The sequence below is a fragment of the Diorhabda carinulata genome, chromosome 6, assembly GCF_026250575.1.
Source record: "Diorhabda carinulata isolate Delta chromosome 6, icDioCari1.1, whole genome shotgun sequence".
Classification (NCBI taxonomy): Eukaryota; Metazoa; Arthropoda; class Insecta; order Coleoptera; family Chrysomelidae; genus Diorhabda; species Diorhabda carinulata.
Genome location: NC_079465.1, coordinates 24384247 through 24402332, shown reverse-complemented (window position 1 = coordinate 24402332; position 18086 = coordinate 24384247). Strand labels below are relative to the sequence as shown.

Below are 18086 nucleotides of genomic sequence, written 5' to 3'. Positions count from 1 at the left end.
TGTTTTTGAAAGGTTACGTTCACATTAGAAGTATCCAATCCCAATTTCTTCTACTGAATATCTTATTTTCAGTTAATCGAAGAAAAGATCGAAGAATCGTTGACCTACAATGTAACGGCGTGTTGTGTAGAAGCTCAAATTAATTCTGTATGTTTTCCTCTATGCTCATACGACGCAAACATGACGGATATCAAAGCGCTAGCAGGCGTTTGCAAAGGAGAATTCCAGAAAATAATAAAATGCGCCGCTGGTGGTAGAAATCACGCTACGTGTTGTCATAGACGTGGAGTTCCGTCTGGATGTTTACCAGTTTGTAACGGAGTTCTATTAAATTCCTTCGCTTCGGCTACAACAAGCTGTGTACCTTACATAGGTAACATTGTTCAATGTTTCGAAGAAGGTAAATTTGTACCCTAATTGTTATTCAATATTGAAGTAAGTAAATTTTAAGGTGCCGGGAAACTACCGGGTCCGATATCGGGACTTCACGGTGTTGTTGTCGACGAACATACTCTTCTACTAGAATGGAATGCTCCGGATAATTCGACAAATGTAACGGATTATATAGTTTATTATCAGAAAGTTGATAATACATCTATGTATGAGACTCTTTCTAAATTGGATAAGGTAAAAACAAATTGTTAATTACAACTTTAATAATAAACTATTTATTTTATTTTAGAGCTTAAATACGTCTCTAACTACTGCAACTTTGACTGGTTTAGAAGAGAATCAAATGTACCATGTATTCGTGGTAGCCAAAAATGAAGAAGGCACTTCGTTACCATCTTCCATTATTGTTATAAAGATGACTAAAACTGGTAAGTTTTGTTTCTGTGTAGTGGGTTGGTGCCCCTGAGTTGCAATTTCATTTTGACAGCTGACAGGACGATACATTATTAGATCATATGTGACGTTATTTCAATTTCAAGATACTATTTACAATAAATTTATACAAATTAAATGTAGTCATGGAAAAAACATACAAATCTATAGTGAAGAAATCTCTTGGAAAGACCTAAACTTAAAATGAATGTCTTAAGCAAACTTTTCAATTTTAAATACATCCAAGTCAACTGTCAAACATCAGTTTACTGATCTATGGAAGTGTCCATATGGTACCAATCGGGGTTGAAAATCGGTTAAAGTTTGACGCCGATCTTGTCATTTGTCCAGTAGTCGACGAGGAAGTCCGTGGTGGAGCTTTCAAGAATCCTTGATCTCCAGTTTGATGCAGTGACCCTTTACTTAAATCTTCGTAGCACTTGATTGTGAAATTTAATGACAACAATTTGTACTGAAATTTAGAGAATGTTTGACATCCATTTCGCTACCTGTTCAACTAGGATTTCAAGAGAAAATTATCGCCAATAGTATCCTGAAACATTGTGAAAATCTCCGGTAGTGTTTTCTCAAGTTTCACGGAAAATTTGATCGCGTATCGTTGCTCTGACTTCTACCTGTACTAATCCAAGCGCTCTATCGGTTCGGTCAGCTGTGTGTGCCAAGATCCACTTCAAGATAACTTTACAGAACGATAAACCAAATGTTTTATGGAAGTTCATACTAATAAGAATACATCGCTTAGTACTAAACAAAAACAAATACTGTTCACTGACTATTCACTGACTGTTCAAAAACCGTTTTTGTTTGAACTGCTGTGTCTTGGTGGAAAATGAGACCGATTAGTTTCCCCGATCTTTTGGCAAACAAATGCTGATATACGATACAGGATTGACCGTTCTAAGTTGTTGTTCTTCGTGCTCACAACTTTTTTAGTGATAGTATAAATTTGATGAAATGATATTTTGGTTTTAGATGATTCGAAATGGGTGAACGGAGTTACGTCTCCGCCTCATTCGTTAGCAGTTGCTAGTCACAGCGCCACGTGGGTTACGATCACTTGGCAACCACCAGAATTCAGTCACCCTTCTGATTTGATCACATATAGGTAAACTAATATAGTTGATTCTTTTCGTATTTCATCGACCGTTTGTATTAACCATCATTTTTTTCAGAGTTTTCCATAAATCGACAACTGAAGAAAGTTTCCACGTTAAAAATGTATCAGTTACATCGTATATGATCAATAGCTTGAATCCGAACACTCAGTATATCGTTTATATTCAAGCAGTATCCGATAAAGGAGTTAGCATGCCCTCGGAGACTCTGATAGCTTGGACTGATCCCGCTTATCCGGCTTTTGTTGAAGTAAGTAATTTTTAATGAAGTTCCAGGTTGAAAGCAAAAAGAGGTTTTGATGTTAAGCCTCTTGTAGAAGTTTTACAACTAAAATCCTGATCGTTCGCGTTAGTTGAGTGTGTTTTTCGTTATATATTCGAAAAGATACTTGAAACGGATTTACTTCTCAAAAAAAAATTAACAAAATAATATCAAATCTTTGTACGAATGTTATTTGTATCGATTCACCTATAAACGCAATCTCTGTTTTAAATATCTGACACCAATCACATACATAGGCCTCTGAACAGTCTGGAATAGCAGCATTATCATTTCCTGTTCTGGCTTGCTTTCCTTTGACTTCTCCACTTTTGATCTCTTTCCCTGCTTCTTCTATTGCAGTTTCAAAGTCAGTTTTCATCATATTTTTCTTCGACAGCAATTTTATGTTGAAATTTTTCTTTTTTACACATTATTTCGTAGATGGAACGAGGAGTAAAGCACGTGGATTCTCTTGATACTAAATTGTAAATTGAAACTCTGATTTCAACTACAGTTAAATCAGCGACGGATATGGAATCCTCTTCGTTGAAATCGATAGTATTTGAGGAAGTTTTTAGTTCCTTTAATGGAAAATTGGTCATGTCAGCCGCCAAATGATCCAATTCAGGAAAGATATTCCTGTCGGATGGGCGCTTAAACCCAAATACCTTTAGTAATTGCAGTTTCTAAACTAGTTTCGTACCAATTTCGTTCCTTTTTTTCTCTTCCATTCTGATTTAATTTTGTTCTGTGTCTTTGATTTGGTCTAAGGCTGTTAACTTTAATTTCATTGAAAGAATCTTGAAGTCCGTGGATTTTCTAGCATCTGGATCAAAGTTGGTCGATGGCTTGGGACTGCTGATGATTGTTTCGTAGGTGGAAGCCCGTGGATTCTCTTGATACTAAATTGCAAATTGAAACGCTGCTTTCAACTACAGTTAAATTAGCGATAGATATGGGATCCTCTTCATTTGAATTACTAGTGTCTGAGGAAGTGTCAGATACGCTTAGTAATTCCAGTTTGTAAACTAGCTTTTCGTTCTTTGTCTTTGATTAGTTTAAATTGCTGAAGTACTTCCTTCTCCATTAAGATTTTCTCTATTGTAAGAGTTTATAATGTAAATGAACGTTTTCCAGCCTCCCACGGTACATCCTATAAATCTAGTGATAGAAGGTAGTAGCATGACGATACTTTGCATAGCTATGGGTACTCCGATGCCTACGATTTCCTTGTATATTTCCGGAAGATTGGTGAGACAGGAGACTACACGTCATATGGTAACAGTCATACATAACGTCACTAAAGACATGGACCAAATATCTTGTTACGCGGATAACGGTTACGGTACTCCTATGCAGGCGTCAAGAAAAATCATAATAAGTCGTAAGTCTACGACATATTTTTATTTTCAACTATTTTACTTGTAATTAATTTTTTTTATTAATATAGACGGTCCTCATATTCAAGCTAGCGGTATAACTATGACTACTTTAGGGGATTCTGTAACGCTGGAATGTAAAGTGGAAGCCCAACCGGAACCAAAGATGATTTTTTGGAGGAACCACGAGGACCGCACCCCAGTTATCCAAGGTGGTAAATACGATATATCTACCAAACAAATTAGAGACGAAGACGATAAATATTTAATGCAACTCACCATAAAACAAATCACTGATTCTGATGTCGGCGATTATTACTGTCACGCCGAAAACGCTTTCGGTAGTTCGACTCAACCGGTATCAGTAAGAATAAGAAATTTAGCTTCGATCAATAACTTAACGCAATGTTGTATCGAACAAAACGTCACTAGTACTTGCATGGACGCTTGTTCGTTTTATTTAGATATAGACGCCGTTATCGATAGGCTGGAATGTATACAGGATTTCGGGAAATTGATGAAATGCGCCAGCGACGGATCTGATCACAGGAATTGTTGTGCTCAACGTAACGTTTCGAGAAGGTGTTTGGATTGGTGTAGAGGAGAATCGGTATTGAATAACAAAGCTTGTATTTTGACGCATACCAAGCAGATCATCAGTTGTTTCCACGAAGGAAGGTATGCCAAGAACAAGCAAAACTCTCCGATAATTAGGAATAATAAATAAAAAAATTTCTATTTCAGGGATAAACTACCCGGACCTCCACAGAACGTCCACGTCGATTTTATAGATTCGCATACGGTTAGTATAAACTGGGATCCACCGACGAAAAATCCGAACACAGTCGAATTATACAGGGTGATGGTGAAAGCGACTGAATCGCAGAGTAAAGAAAATTTTAAAGAAGACACTGCATTAACAAATATCAAAATTCAAGATCTAAAAGGTGAAATTATATATATATTTCTTCTTTATACCCTATTTCATTCATCTGCAACTACTTGTAGTCAAGTTTTTCTAGATATTTTTTCTCCCTTTTATCATATTCTAATTATAAACATTTTGTTCTGTAGTTTTCTTTTTTTTTCTTCACAGTTTCTGGGTATTTTGTTCTAAATATTTTATCATTTCCACTTCTATACTGTCTCCTTTACACGCTATCCCTATTTTGATTGTCCCTATCGCTTCTTCTAGTTCTTCATCATTGATTTTCTCTCTTTTGTCTTTAATCGTATGAATATCTTCAGTCTTGTCAAGTTTTTATTTTTGTAGGTGAAGTTTTCATCTAATAATTTTCCTTCCACTTTTCTACTATTCTACTTATTTTCCTTCTTTTCCTCGTTTCCGTTGTTTTGATTTTGTCCCAAAAGTTTCTACTATTGTCTTTATAGTTATTTTCTAATTGTTTCCTTATTTTCTTTTTTGATTCTTCAATTTTTGTCTTGACTATGATTTACTACGCCTTCAAATTCTCTTCCTTCCAATTTTCAATATAATTTTCATATTCTCATCTTTCCATTATCCTTCTTTTTATCGCCCTTCCTTCTCTTCTTCATACGTTTTTTTTCCATGCTTCTTCAAGCTTTATCTCATTTTCTAGTTTACCCAATTTCCTCTCCGTTGCTTCTTGGTATTCCATTTTATATTTTTCTTTCAATTTTTGATCCGTTTTAGCTGGTGCTACGTATTCGGTGGTGGTAAAAGCCGGAAACAGTAGAGGTACTTCGGTTTTAACGGAACCATTGAGGTTTACCATGAGCGATAAATATATAACTTCTGCCGCTAGTCAAGAAGGTCACGACGGTCACGTGGGTGTTATAATAGCCGTAGTTTTAGCTCTAATAGTGGTAGCTGCGATTTTTGCCGGCGCCGTTTGGTTCATGAGAACGAGAAAAATGTTGGGCATCAAAAATTCTAACGGCATCGCTTTCGAAAATCCTAGTTATTTGAGAGAGGTCAATATGGATCATATACAGGTAAATATCATTGCGTTCATTATTATAGTCCATTCGTTTAGCAGTTACCACCTTGAGAGTTTATCTTATGATCATAGCCTCACTTGGAATACTCATATATTGAAAATTACTCAAAAATCTGTCATAATTGATTGAAATGACATGGAAGTTGTACGTACGGTTTGAGGAATACCGAATCTAGTGGCAAGGAGCTACGAGGATGGTTCCAGAAGTACCTGGTCCAACAAAAAAAATTATTTTTTAACGTAATCTCCTTTTAGCTCAAAATACTCTACACAGAGATCAAGCTTCTTAAAACAGCCATCACCTCTTAATTGTGTGTGTCAATTTTTTAGTCAGGGAACAGAGAATGAACCGAGGGGGCTAAATCTGGCGAATAGAGTGTATGAGGTAGCAATCCAAAACTAATTTTGGCCACTGCGGTAACGGATGTATGAGATGGGGCTTCATGAAGCAACTACTGCCATCTTTATATTCTGTTATTCATAAGAAGAGATTACTGATTGTCATTTCTGTGGATTCTAAGAGTTGCTTCATATTTCTCGGTTGGGATGTATGTATGTAATTTTGGTAGTCCTGCGATTGTTTTTTTTTTTTGTAGTTTAAGGTACTAACTTCATCAAAATCACTGGCAAAGAAATATCCAATATCTAGGCCAATAGGCTTCATAAAAAATAGAATGTAACTTAGATTTCGAATAAACTATTTTCGTGAAATTTACCTACGTACTGTATTTTTCTATATTCAATCTGCTTGTTATGAAATTTGATCGTAAATAAATTATCTTTTAATATTATCAAAAACGTTGATGATTCATGGAGATTAGCCCCATTATACTGATACTGAGATTAAGATGATTGAGATTTGTGTGTTTATTTAGAGAACTTAGGATGAGCTGTATAAAAAATTTCGTTATTTGGTATAGGTTCCTCAAAGGGAAACGGAAACCACGCACCTGTCTAACGGTAACGCTAACGGTATATCTGTATCGTCGTCATCGGGTGATGTAGGTTGGAAAAACGAAGTTTTACAAGTACCGGCTCAACAAGAAGTGAATCCTACTCTATACGAAGAGCTGAAATTAGGACAAGACGGAGCGGGTTTCAAGAGATTGAAACCCTAGTATGAGGATTCGGAAGAGCAAGGCGTAGAGTCTAGGTTCTAAAAGTTTCTCACATATTGTGATAGTAAATAGATAATTTGAAGGGAAATTTCGAGGCAGTTAATTGATTGATCGGGTGAAAGGGCGGTAAAGTTTCCGGGTAATAACAACTGCCTTTGGAAATTTCTTATATTTTAGGTATTGTACAAGTTTCATTTTTAATATTTTCACAATACCTCAGTAGCGTAGTATAACTGTTAGTTTGTTTTTCATTATAAAAAAAAATGTGATTTTTTAATACCAATAAGTTGTGGGACAACAAGAAAAATTAGATTAGGGAAAAGAATAAGTTGTAGGTAGCTAGGTATTAAATATTCGCACACAAGTTCGAGATGTGGATAACTAGATTGCAATATTTTATTACAAAAACCGCGAAATTGGGGTTTTCATATACAGAACAAAAAAAATTAGGAAAAAAAAAATAAGATAGCACCTTTTAAGATATTTTTGATCCGATTTATTTCACTTTGAGATCATTTAAATGTGAAATATTAGAATACAATTATTTTTATATCACCAGCAATCCAACAAAGTTTCTTCTCTTATATACAGGACGTCCCTCAATCAATTCTGTAAATTCAAAAGGTACGAACCTTTAGAAATTAGAAATAACACGGAGTCAAATCGGGTTACTGTGGATGATTTATTAGACTGGTATTTAACGAGATAACTCACTTAATCCTGAAGCCTTTATAATCTTTTCAGATGTACCATATGCTTGAGTCTCTATCCCACAGCGGTTTCCATACTTTCCTATCCTGTGTTTTTTGTTCAGCTCTTTCTCCGTCTACTTTTCGTTTTATTCTTCCGTATTAATCGTTTTTCTTCCATTGTCATAACATAACTAAATAATTTTAATTGTCCTTCGCCGATTTTGTTTCAAATTCAAATTTCCTTTTATAACGCTATTCCTTATCTCGTCGTATCTTGATTTATCAACTATTTTTCTTATAAATCTCAATTCTTTACTTTGTATTTCGATTTTTTCTTTGTGAGTGTCCATGTCTCTTCCTTTTTGGACAGAAACTGTGTTTTAATTGCATTGAATAATCTTCCAGCTGCTCCTGTTCCCTTACTTATCTCTTGCTGCAATATTTCAAGGTATTTCAAGTTTTTGATCTGCTCTATATTTGATTCTTTTAATTTTATCATATGCTTCGTATTCGTTCACGAAACTTATCAAGTCAAAAATAAGTTATTTGGAGTTAATATGACCAAGTCACTGATAAGAATGGTTCCAAGTACCGAATAAATTGATCAAGTCTTATATTTACAACATCTTGTCATAATAAACGACGAAAAAATTGATATAGTAGAGAGAGATATTGCTCAAAATATTCCACCGTTGTAAACAACCCTGAAAAGAAAGCAGAAAACAAAGTCTTCCCCAAGAATTTCATCTGATGAGAACCTATGGTACAAGAATCGGTCAAGCATGGAAATGATTTGGAATTTACTCAGTTTTTATGATAAACTTTTATTGAGTAACAACGAGTTTATCTTACAAATCTACGGGCCATTAGTCTTTTTATTTTAGTTCCATCTTCAACAAAGTGTTGATTATTTGCTTGAACATCGGCAGCCAAGACAAACGATAAACTATAAAGAAAACAAAAATAGAAAACGGGGAATAATCCACGTCAAAAAAGGATTTTGAAGCGCTAAAAGCGATGGCCATAACCATAATCCAAAGGATTGAAAGGGTTGATGATGATGACGATGATGATGATGATGATGACATTAGTTTGCGTTAATTCTAATAACAGAGAGTTTTGGATTGAAATACTTGAATTGCTTGTTTGAAGACTCTTTCAATCTCTTTTCCATATGTCCATAGAAAACTTAAGGACAATCGCTATTATTTGTGGTACACGTAATCTGATTTGATTTATCTGTTTCCATTTTTTTGAGCCAGGATTCCAGAAGTATTATGTGGTTTTGAAGATAATCTGATGCTCAAATTGGATTTTTATTTAATGAAATAACTGTTGTATCGTCTGCAAACGGAGGAGGAGGAGTTGAGCAAGTCATATTGTTTTGTTAACTTTTATTTGTAAGCCCCCAATAACTTTTTTATAGAAAACATAAAATATACAATAAGGAACTAAATTAGATCGTAAATTTTTCGGTTCTACTGTCACATTTATATGATCTTTTTCTTTAAATATTACGTGAAAAATACCAAAAAAAATGGAATGTAATAATAGTCGACTAATCGTGAGGAATTATTTGTGTACTGATATTAATATATTAAGTACATTTAAATGTGCCTTGAAAAATTATTGTTAATGAAACTATCGATTCCATGTGTAGAAATTTATATCATTTTCGTTTGTACATAATTTCTAACAATTTGTAAAATATATTTAGTGTCATAGTAATAAAATTTATCACAACCAAATAGAATTTGTTGTTTTATTTTCCCATTTTTTTGAAATTGCAGTAAACTTATCATTTATACTTATGTACTTATGGTCACTTCTTGGTACGAATATGGAATGTACCAATAGTAGAAATGAAGGTAATTACTTCATTACCACTGTATTAGAAAATACACAATTTATACAATAGATTTCTCAAGTTTGAAGACACCACGTTGTTTAGTATTTGTTGGGCAGCCATCAATAGTGAACAGCATCGACAAGATGTTTCCATTGATTGTTTGGCGAAGTTTTTGCACCGTGGATGAACCGTGGTTTTATCACTTCACATCCGAAACAAAAGAACCATCAAAAAAATGGGCTACAAAGGAAGAATCGGCGCCAAAGGAGACAAACATCGTTCCATCTGCAAGAAAGGTCATGGCATCGGTTTTTTTGGGATAATTTCCATTGACCATCTTGAAAAAGGGAAAAACTATTACCGGCGACTATTATGCGAACTTTTCAACGAAATCAAGCAAAACCAGCTAAAAAGAAAGTGTTTCATCATGACAATGCACCAGCTCATACATCCGTTATTACAATAGCCAAAATTAATGAATTTGAGTTTGAATTGATACCTAATCGCCAAATTTAGCCTCCTCGGACTATTTTCTGTTCCCAGACTTCATAAAAAGGCTCCGTGGCTCAAGATTTTCTAACAATGAAGAGGTTATGTCAGCAGTTAACGACTATTTTAAGCAACTGGACAATTCTTATTATAAAAATGGTATGGAACTTGAAATCGCTGGGAAAAGTGTATAGAGGTTAAAAATGACGAATAAATATTTTTTTTACAAATTTTTTGTGTTTTCTTTGCTGCAATCATTCTCGTATATAATGAAGACATAAAATTTTTACTTGTTATCAAAAAATTATGGAAGAAACTAATTTTAAATCAAAAGAGACCTAAAATCAAGAACTTTTAGAAGCATAAACATAATCAAAAGGTCTAAGAATCGCAATTATGATACCGGGTGCCTCAAAAATCCAATAACTAAAATAACAGTTGAAAAAATTGAATTCAAACCAGATTAAATAGAAGTTTGATATTCCAGTCTCTGAAGACGATAACTTGGTGATCGAAACGAGCGTCAGATAATATAATTTTAAGTGTCGGTGTAGTATTATTATAAACAGTGTGTTCAGTACAAACTAGAACAGATGCAGGATGAGAACAAACTAACTATCGCTTGGACACCATCCCCAAAACTACTACTTAGACTTTGGGATCGTATCAAAGACGGTTGAATCCAGGTTCTGCTGAAAATACGATACAAAATCAGTTGTTAAAAGATATACAAAGCGCGGCTATTGAAGAGAGACTGTATCAATTATCACTGTATTGTTCGAAACAATGCAGTCTTTAACTGTCAGTTTCTTTAGGATCCGCAGCACAGTTTCAATTTTTCTTATAATGTAGATTTGACCTTAGGAAAGACGTAGAAATAGATGAATCACTAAGAATTCTAATTTAGTAATATTAAACAAAACTACTGATTCAATTTGTTCAAAATCCCTAGAAAAATACAGGTATTATAGAAATCGATCTTGACTTAGGTGTTCAATGGTGTATTGCTGCTGGAATTTGAATTTTGAGAACTTCTGTTATAGAAAAACTCAAAAACTAGGATTTCAAATGCAAAATTTATGATTATAATAATAAAAATGATAAAACATCTATTTAAAACACTAAAACAAACAAAATTGTTTGTCAAAATGTGTTCTGCAGGTATTTGTTATAATTACAAGATATTAAAAATATTGTGCAGTGGAAAAAATCATCCTCTATACATATTTTCAATTTTTAAATACGATTTTTGCTACTATCAATTAATAGTCCAACTGAAATAAGAAGACGAACGCATTTGTTAAAATTCTAATGAATTCAATTAAAACTAACAATTTTTTTTATAAAGAAACAAAAAAGTAAATTAAACAATTTGAGACTCCAATTTTCTTTTCAATTCTGCAATATCTTTCTCCATTTTTATAACCCATTTACTAGGATCCCCTGGTCTAATCCAAAATTTGTATTTAATCGTATGTCTGTATTTTTCTCCCGGTTTCAACACGCAACTGGGAAACGACTTTATGTTTGCGCAATTTGGATAGTTTTGAGTTTGAAATGCCACTCCTACAAATAAATTTGAAAAAATGATTCCCAATACCTATAAATGAGCCCGCATATGATAGTTTTCTTATTATTTTCAAAGCTATAAATAGGATACATGGTATAATAAAGCGCCCTACAAGAGATTGAGACATTTGTCATATATGTGGACAAGTTTCTCAATTCCCTCTTCAAAGAAAGTTGCCTCCAATGTCCTCAAACCGTTTAATAGCAATAGAGTACAAAACAGACCTTGAAACTTCTAGAAATTCCATAGACAAAACAGTAATGGTGAATCTGCGGTTTTTCTTAGCCATTCTGTCAAATCCTTGAACCTGGTCATATGAAACTACAGATTTTAGAGTACAAAAACCTTGAAACTTCTGGAAATTCCGTAGACAAAGCAATAATGATGAATCTGCGGTTTTCCTTAACCATTCTGTCAACTTATTGAATCAGGTCATATGAAACTACAGATTTTAGAGTACAAAACAGACCTTGAAACTTCTAGAAATTCCATAGACAAAACAGTAATGGTGAATCTGCGGTTTTTCTTAGCCATTCTGTCAAATCCTTGAACCTGGTCATATGAAACTACAGATTTTAGAGTACAAAAACCTTGAAACTTCTGGAAATTCCGTAGACAAAGCAATAATGATGAATCTGCGGTTTTCCTTAACCATTCTGTCAACTTATTGAATCAGGTCATATGAAACTACAGATTTTAGAGTACAAAAACCTTGAAACTTCTGGAAATTCCGTAGACAAAGCAATAATGATGAATCTGCGGTTTTCCTTAACCATTCTGTCAACTTATTGAATCAGGTCATATGAAACTACAGATTTTAGAGTACAAAAACCTTGAAACTTCTGGAAATTCCGTAGACAAAGCAATAATGATGAATCTGCGGTTTTCCTTAACCATTCTGTCAACTTATTGAATCAGGTCATATGAAACTACAGATTTTAGAGTACAAAAACCTTGAAACTTCTGGAAATTCCGTAGATAATAATGATGAATCTGCGGTTTTTCTTAACCATTCTGTCAACTTATTGAATCAGGTCATATGAAACTACAGATTTTAGAGTACAAAAACCTTGAAACTTCTGGAAGTTCCGTAGACAAAGCAATAATGATGAATCTGCGGTTTTCCTTAACCATTCTGTCAACTTATTGAATCAGGTCATATGAAACTACAGATTTTAGAGTACAAAAACCTTGAAACTTCTGGAAATTCCGTAGATAATAATGATGAATCTGCGGTTTTCCTTAACCATTCTGTCAACTTATTGAATCAGGTCATATGAAACTACAGATTTTAGAGTACAAAAACCTTGAAACTTCTGGAAATTCCGTAGACAAAGCAATAATGATGAATCTGCGGTTTTCCTTAACCATTCTGTCAACTTATTGAATCAGGTCATATGAAACTACAGATTTTAGAGTACAAAAACCTTGAAACTTCTGGAAATTCCGTAGATAATAATGATGAATCTGCGGTTTTTCTTAACCATTCTGTCAACTTATTGAATCAGGTCATATGAAACTACAGATTTTAGAGTACAAAAACCTTGAAACTTCTGGAAATTCCGTAGATAAAGCAATAATGGTGAATCTGCGGTTTTCCTTAACCATTCTGTCAACTTATTGAATCAGGTCGTATGAAACTACAGATTTTAGAGTACAAAAACCTTGAAACTTCTGGAAATTCCGTAGATAAAGCAATAATGGTGAATCTGCGGTTTTCCTTAACCATTCTGTCAACTTATTGAATCAGGTCGTATGAAACTACAGATTTTAGAGTACAAAACAGACCTTGAAACTTCTAGAAATTCCATAGACAAAACAGTAATGGTGAATCTGCGGTTTTTCTTAGCCATTCTGTCAAATCCTTGAACCTGGTCATATGAAACTACAGATTTTAGAGTACAAAAACCTTGAAACTTCTGGAAATTCCGTAGATAATAATGATGAATCTGCGGTTTTTCTTAACCATTCTGTCAACTTATTGAATCAGGTCATATGAAACTACAGATTTTAGAGTACAAAAACCTTGAAACTTCTGGAAATTCCGTAGACAAAGCAATAATGATGAATCTGCGGTTTTCCTTAACCATTCTGTCAACTTATTGAATCAGGTCATATGAAACTACAGATTTTAGAGTACAAAAACCTTGAAACTTCTGGAAATTCCGTAGATAATAATGATGAATCTGCGGTTTTTCTTAACCATTCTGTCAACTTATTGAATCAGGTCATATGAAACTACAGATTTTAGAGTACAAAAACCTTGAAACTTCTGGAAATTCCGTAGACAAAGCAATAATGATGAATCTGCGGTTTTCCTTAACCATTCTGTCAACTTATTGAATCAGGTCATATGAAACTACAGATTTTAGAGTACAAAAACCTTGAAACTTCTGGAAATTCCGTAGACAAAGCAATAATGATGAATCTGCGGTTTTCCTTAACCATTCTGTCAACTTATTGAATCAGGTCATATGAAAAATTCCGTAGATAATAATGATGAATCTGCGGTTTTCCTTAACCATTCTATCAACTCGTTGAACCGGGTTATTTCAAACGACAGGTTTGCGTCCTTGGCGCCCTTCATCATGCATTACGGCCGTCTTTAAACTTTCGATACCATTCAAGAACAACACCATCACTCATGAAGTTTTCCCCATACACACAACCCAATCTCCGATGGATTTCTGCATTATTTTGGACTTCAGTTTGCAGAAATGTCGACAATGGCGAGGTTTGTAGTGCGAGAGCTTCGCAGTCCCTTACCGCGCACGCCCGCTTTCTTCTGTCCGCGTAGCGTCTGCACGGAGCGATCGGAGGTTGAAAAAAAACGGCCCTCACATTAAATATGTTTTTAAGTTTTTTATTGGTTTTTCCCTTGTCGCCCCAGAAAATTCATAAACTAACTGTGTAATTTCATTTTGAATATGAAATAATTTTCCATAGTTTAAACTTCTATAGAGTGTATGAAAAGTATCCAGTCTCAAACAGAAGATGTCATCAATTTTGAGAAGAAAAACGACAATTATCTGACAGTAGGTCGATTCCAGCGAGTTATGTACAATATTTTTCCCATGAACCCCATAATGCGATACATTTTTTGTTCAATATACATATTAACAAATTAACTATTTGTTTTATATTATTTATATACCTAATATGATTATTTTTGTCTATGATGGTTACAAAAATTCATAGTAACATTATTATTTCAACAATTTGTCGAATGAAGGGGGTGTTTGGTGATTTATTGTTTGTGAAATTTCTAGAACAAATCGCAGATTTCTTGGTCTGTTCCGAAATGCTTTTGATTCAAATGAAGCCGTGAAACACGTTGTGGACTGTGACATTTGTGCTAATGATGAATAAACACACTTTTGTAGGAATCTTTGTCAAACAACTACTGATCCAAAAAATTTATATTTTAATTGAGTTTACAAATATGGTTACCTCCATGTCTTTCATAACGCGCGCCATTTTTACCAATTATCTTCTCGGCAGATCTATATATTTGAGGTATTATATTCTTCTGTGGTCCAAGTGAAGGTATTTTCAAAGGAATATTTTTATTAATAACAATCACCTTCTCTTTCCTTTCTTCTTTAGCTTTTTGACTCTCGACGGTATCCCAAGTTGTTATAGATTCCCTTGTAGTATCGTTTTCGTGACTTGGCTCCAATTGAGGTTTTTCTTGATCTAACCTAATGTCTTTTTCAGAAGGCACGACAGGATTGGAATTAGTTAAACTAGTTACTTCCGATTTTATACTTTTGGTACTTTCCAACGAGATCGATTCGACAGGTTTTACCGTTGGTTCGAGTTTAAGGCTCTTTTTGGCGTTCGCTTCGCCGTAAAAAATCAATTTTTCCACGAGTTGTTCAAGCCACGTCACGTCCATACTCCAATTTCCATCTAAAACAATTTTATAAACCGAACAATTTGTGTAGAAATTCATTTTTTTCACCTGTGAGATATGTTACGATTTGCTTCAAATATTCCAATTGTTTGGAATTACAACTGAATTTTTGTAAATTATCTTCAACTATTGTTAAAGTTGAATCTTTTCTAGCGCTCGAGATGCGTCTTTGGGAAGCTGTAGATGTTCTATGAGGCGCCACTTGTTCGTAACCAGCTTCCAATAAAAGTCTAACATATTCTTTGAAATTTCTGTAAGGAATATCCTGAAAATTGATATTAAACGGACAATAATATCAAATGACGATCATTTAAATGACCGTTTCACTTACCAATTTCTCTTTCTTTCGTTCAAACATTTTAATTTGCAAATAATCAATGATATTCATGGTTAAATCATTCATAACAACGTTAGGATCAACCGAAATTAGTGTTGGTAAAATAATTTCTTCTGGAGGCCATCTTTTGCTGAGTGCAGATGAAAATTTATTTTACAAGATGTCTTAAGAGGAAATTTACATCATAAGAATGTGATTCGCCGACTGTATCTCGTAGAAATTGTACAAAAAAACAAAGTAATTACGAATGATAAAGACATATATCGATCGGTGCGTTTTGCTTCCGATCTTTTGAACAAAACGTGAATCAAAGTTGTAACGTACCCAATGTGATTTCCCGTATCGAATTGAACCCCATATTGATTACTATAAACTTCTATAAGTCTACCGCTAGGTGGATATCGTATTTTAGCTACGAAACATTCGTCTTGCATAACACCTCTGTTAATACACATATTTTGATAAAAACCTGTATAAAATTATCTTTTTATCATGATATAAAGTGGTCGATATGGCTATACCAACCATCATTCGGCACAAGACCCATAAATTTACCCAAAACTATTGGAGTTTGTACATCAAGAGGTGTATGTACAACGTTCCATATATCTCCGGAACAAAGTCCATTCTCATCTTGTTTCGTGAAACAATTACCATTAACAGTTACTATATGTTTATAGATACTATCCGATCCCGCACCGTGATTTGCCAGATTTAAGTACAAGAGATTTGTTAAGTTTACTATAGTGGGTTCCGTCGAATAAGCTACCATATCGATCATGAATTCGTTGATTGGTGATAATTCGAAGCTTATTTGTACCAGTAAATGACCAGGGTAACCTTGATGACCGTGAGGGCTTAAATGAGTCATGAATACCTAAAAAATTATACCATACTATCATCAATAGTATCTAAATTACTAACAAAAAGATTTTTTAAATAATAAACCATATATAGAATCGATTACCCAAAAATTCCAAGTTCCAATGTAAATTTAACCCAATCCACGTATTTTCCACGCGTAATTAATAACCTATTCCAGAAAGACTAAGAGAAAATGTAGATGTGAAGACGTTACTAACCACCGCACTTAACGTTCATAGATCTGAGAGTAGCATTCGACTTAATCGAAAGAAACAACATGTAATAGATATTAAACAAATTTGAAATACAGAAGAAAATAATAACTACCTATCATAAGAAGCTTATATGAAAGAATAAAAAGGAAAAAACAAAAATTAATGATGGGAAAAAGTATGAAGTAAATAGACAGTCTAAGTTCATCATATATACGAAAACAAAAGTAATATATAATAAAGCAAATGATGATATTAGCACAGGACAAAAAAATAAGACATTTCCGACGCTCTAGAGAGGACAAACACCACAAAAGAAACTATGGGGATATGTACGTAGACTACTGATTACCTGTATTTAATTTAGAAGGTTGTCGATACCTTTTTTCCGCATACCCAGGTTTTCCAAACGACTTGATCGAAACCTTCAATACCCCCGTTCCCGTGGTGACCATCTTTCGTATTAGGCAATAAATAATATTGTTTATCGCCTATTTTGAAGCTTGAATTAATGACAACGTTGCTCATACGACCAATGGTAGCACCAAAATAATATTGCCTGTAATTTATATAACCAGCTAAGTCGTCGAAGCCTGCAAAAAGCAGCATATCGAAGTATAAATCGAGATGATGCATGAGGAATTACCTAAAACTATGTCATCAATATGACCTTTTCTATCTGGATATTTGATGGAAACTATTCTTGCACCGTAATTGATAACTTGTATTTGTATGCGGTTTTGATTCGTCCACGTGAATCTTTTTATTTTGACCGAACTACCATCTTTGTAATAATAAGTACCGAATGCGTCTTGTACTAGTTTCACATCGTCGGATTTTTCATCCTACAAGGTGAATTGATTATGAGGATGTCGTGACAGCAATAACAAACTAATTAAATTATCATTATACCTTATTTATATTTCTGAATACCTTCTTTTTCATTGTAAACTGAAATTTGATTTAAAAGTTTATATCAATTCACATCACTTATCTTCTAATGTCATAGTAATTTTGACGTTATCATATAAATATTAATGACTTTATCGATAGAGAAAATGTGATTAAATTCGAGAAAAATTAGGCGTTTTTACGATGAAATTCCGTTAGATTATTGGCTATATATATATTTTTTTATTAATCCTACACATTTTTATGACGTTGTTTATTGATATTACAGTAGTGTTCCGCATCAACAAAAGGAAACATTACAGGTGGAAACAGCACAGGTGCCTGACTGACGTGACGGTTCTTCCTAGATAGTAGAAAACGACCGCGCTGTTGCCAAACGTTTATAAATAATAAAACTCCACAAAACTTGATAAGTCATAGTTCAAATTGGTAATACTTATTTGAGCTATCACATGATTTTTCTCAAATGGGTCTGCTAAATCATTTTCCAATACTTTTCCAAACATGGAGTTGACCTGAAGATGTATATGATGTTTTATATTA

At 33.8% G+C, this 18086-nt stretch overlaps 2 protein-coding genes across 5 annotated transcripts in view; one reads left to right on the top strand and one right to left on the bottom strand.

Moving 5' to 3' along the window:
* LOC130896034 (Ig-like and fibronectin type-III domain-containing protein 1) overlaps positions 1 to 9142 on the top strand; it is a 187280-nt gene extending 178138 nt beyond the window's left edge. For both annotated transcript variants that reach the window (XM_057803788.1, XM_057803787.1), the window contains exons 11-20: positions 73 to 400; positions 452 to 627; positions 683 to 821; positions 1819 to 1951; positions 2019 to 2211; positions 3361 to 3607; positions 3674 to 4280; positions 4347 to 4549; positions 5278 to 5579; positions 6505 to 9142. In XM_057803788.1, coding sequence (XP_057659771.1) covers positions 73 to 400; positions 452 to 627; positions 683 to 821; positions 1819 to 1951; positions 2019 to 2211; positions 3361 to 3607; positions 3674 to 4280; positions 4347 to 4549; positions 5278 to 5579; positions 6505 to 6702 — 2526 coding nt within the window. In that variant the 3' untranslated portion in view covers positions 6703 to 9142. The remainder of the gene's footprint in view (positions 1 to 72; positions 401 to 451; positions 628 to 682; positions 822 to 1818; positions 1952 to 2018; positions 2212 to 3360; positions 3608 to 3673; positions 4281 to 4346; positions 4550 to 5277; positions 5580 to 6504) is intronic.
* Positions 9143 to 11026: 1884 nt separating this feature from the next.
* Positions 11027 to 17650, bottom strand: LOC130895083 (uncharacterized). Of its 3 annotated transcripts, none has more exons than XM_057802203.1 (9): positions 17544 to 17650; positions 17278 to 17476; positions 17013 to 17224; positions 16081 to 16432; positions 15880 to 16024; positions 15550 to 15685; positions 15267 to 15483; positions 14753 to 15214; positions 11027 to 11298 (listed from the first exon to the last, which is right to left on the bottom strand). In XM_057802203.1, the coding sequence occupies exons 1-9, from the start codon at positions 17574 to 17576 to the stop codon at positions 11096 to 11098; spliced, it is 1959 nt and encodes a 652-aa protein (XP_057658186.1). In that variant the 5' UTR covers positions 17577 to 17650; the 3' UTR covers positions 11027 to 11095. The 3 variants fall into 3 exon arrangements, with proteins under 3 accessions (XP_057658186.1, XP_057658188.1, XP_057658187.1); XM_057802205.1 differs by having other exon boundaries at positions 17013 to 17190; positions 17544 to 17632; XM_057802204.1 differs by having other exon boundaries at positions 11117 to 11298; positions 14886 to 15214.
* Positions 17651 to 18086: the final 436 nt, after the last annotated feature.

Coding starts and splice junctions, on each gene's coding strand:
- LOC130895083 (XM_057802203.1), bottom strand. CDS start 17,576: ATGAAAAAGAAGGTATTCAGAAATATAAATAAG. Junction 16,025..16,080: donor GGGTCTTGTGCCGAATGATG/GTTGGTATAGCC, acceptor AATTTTATACAG/GTTTTTATCAAAATATGTGT. Junction 15,484..15,549: donor AACGAAAGAAAGAGAAATTG/GTAAGTGAAACG, acceptor ATCAATTTTCAG/GATATTCCTTACAGAAATTT.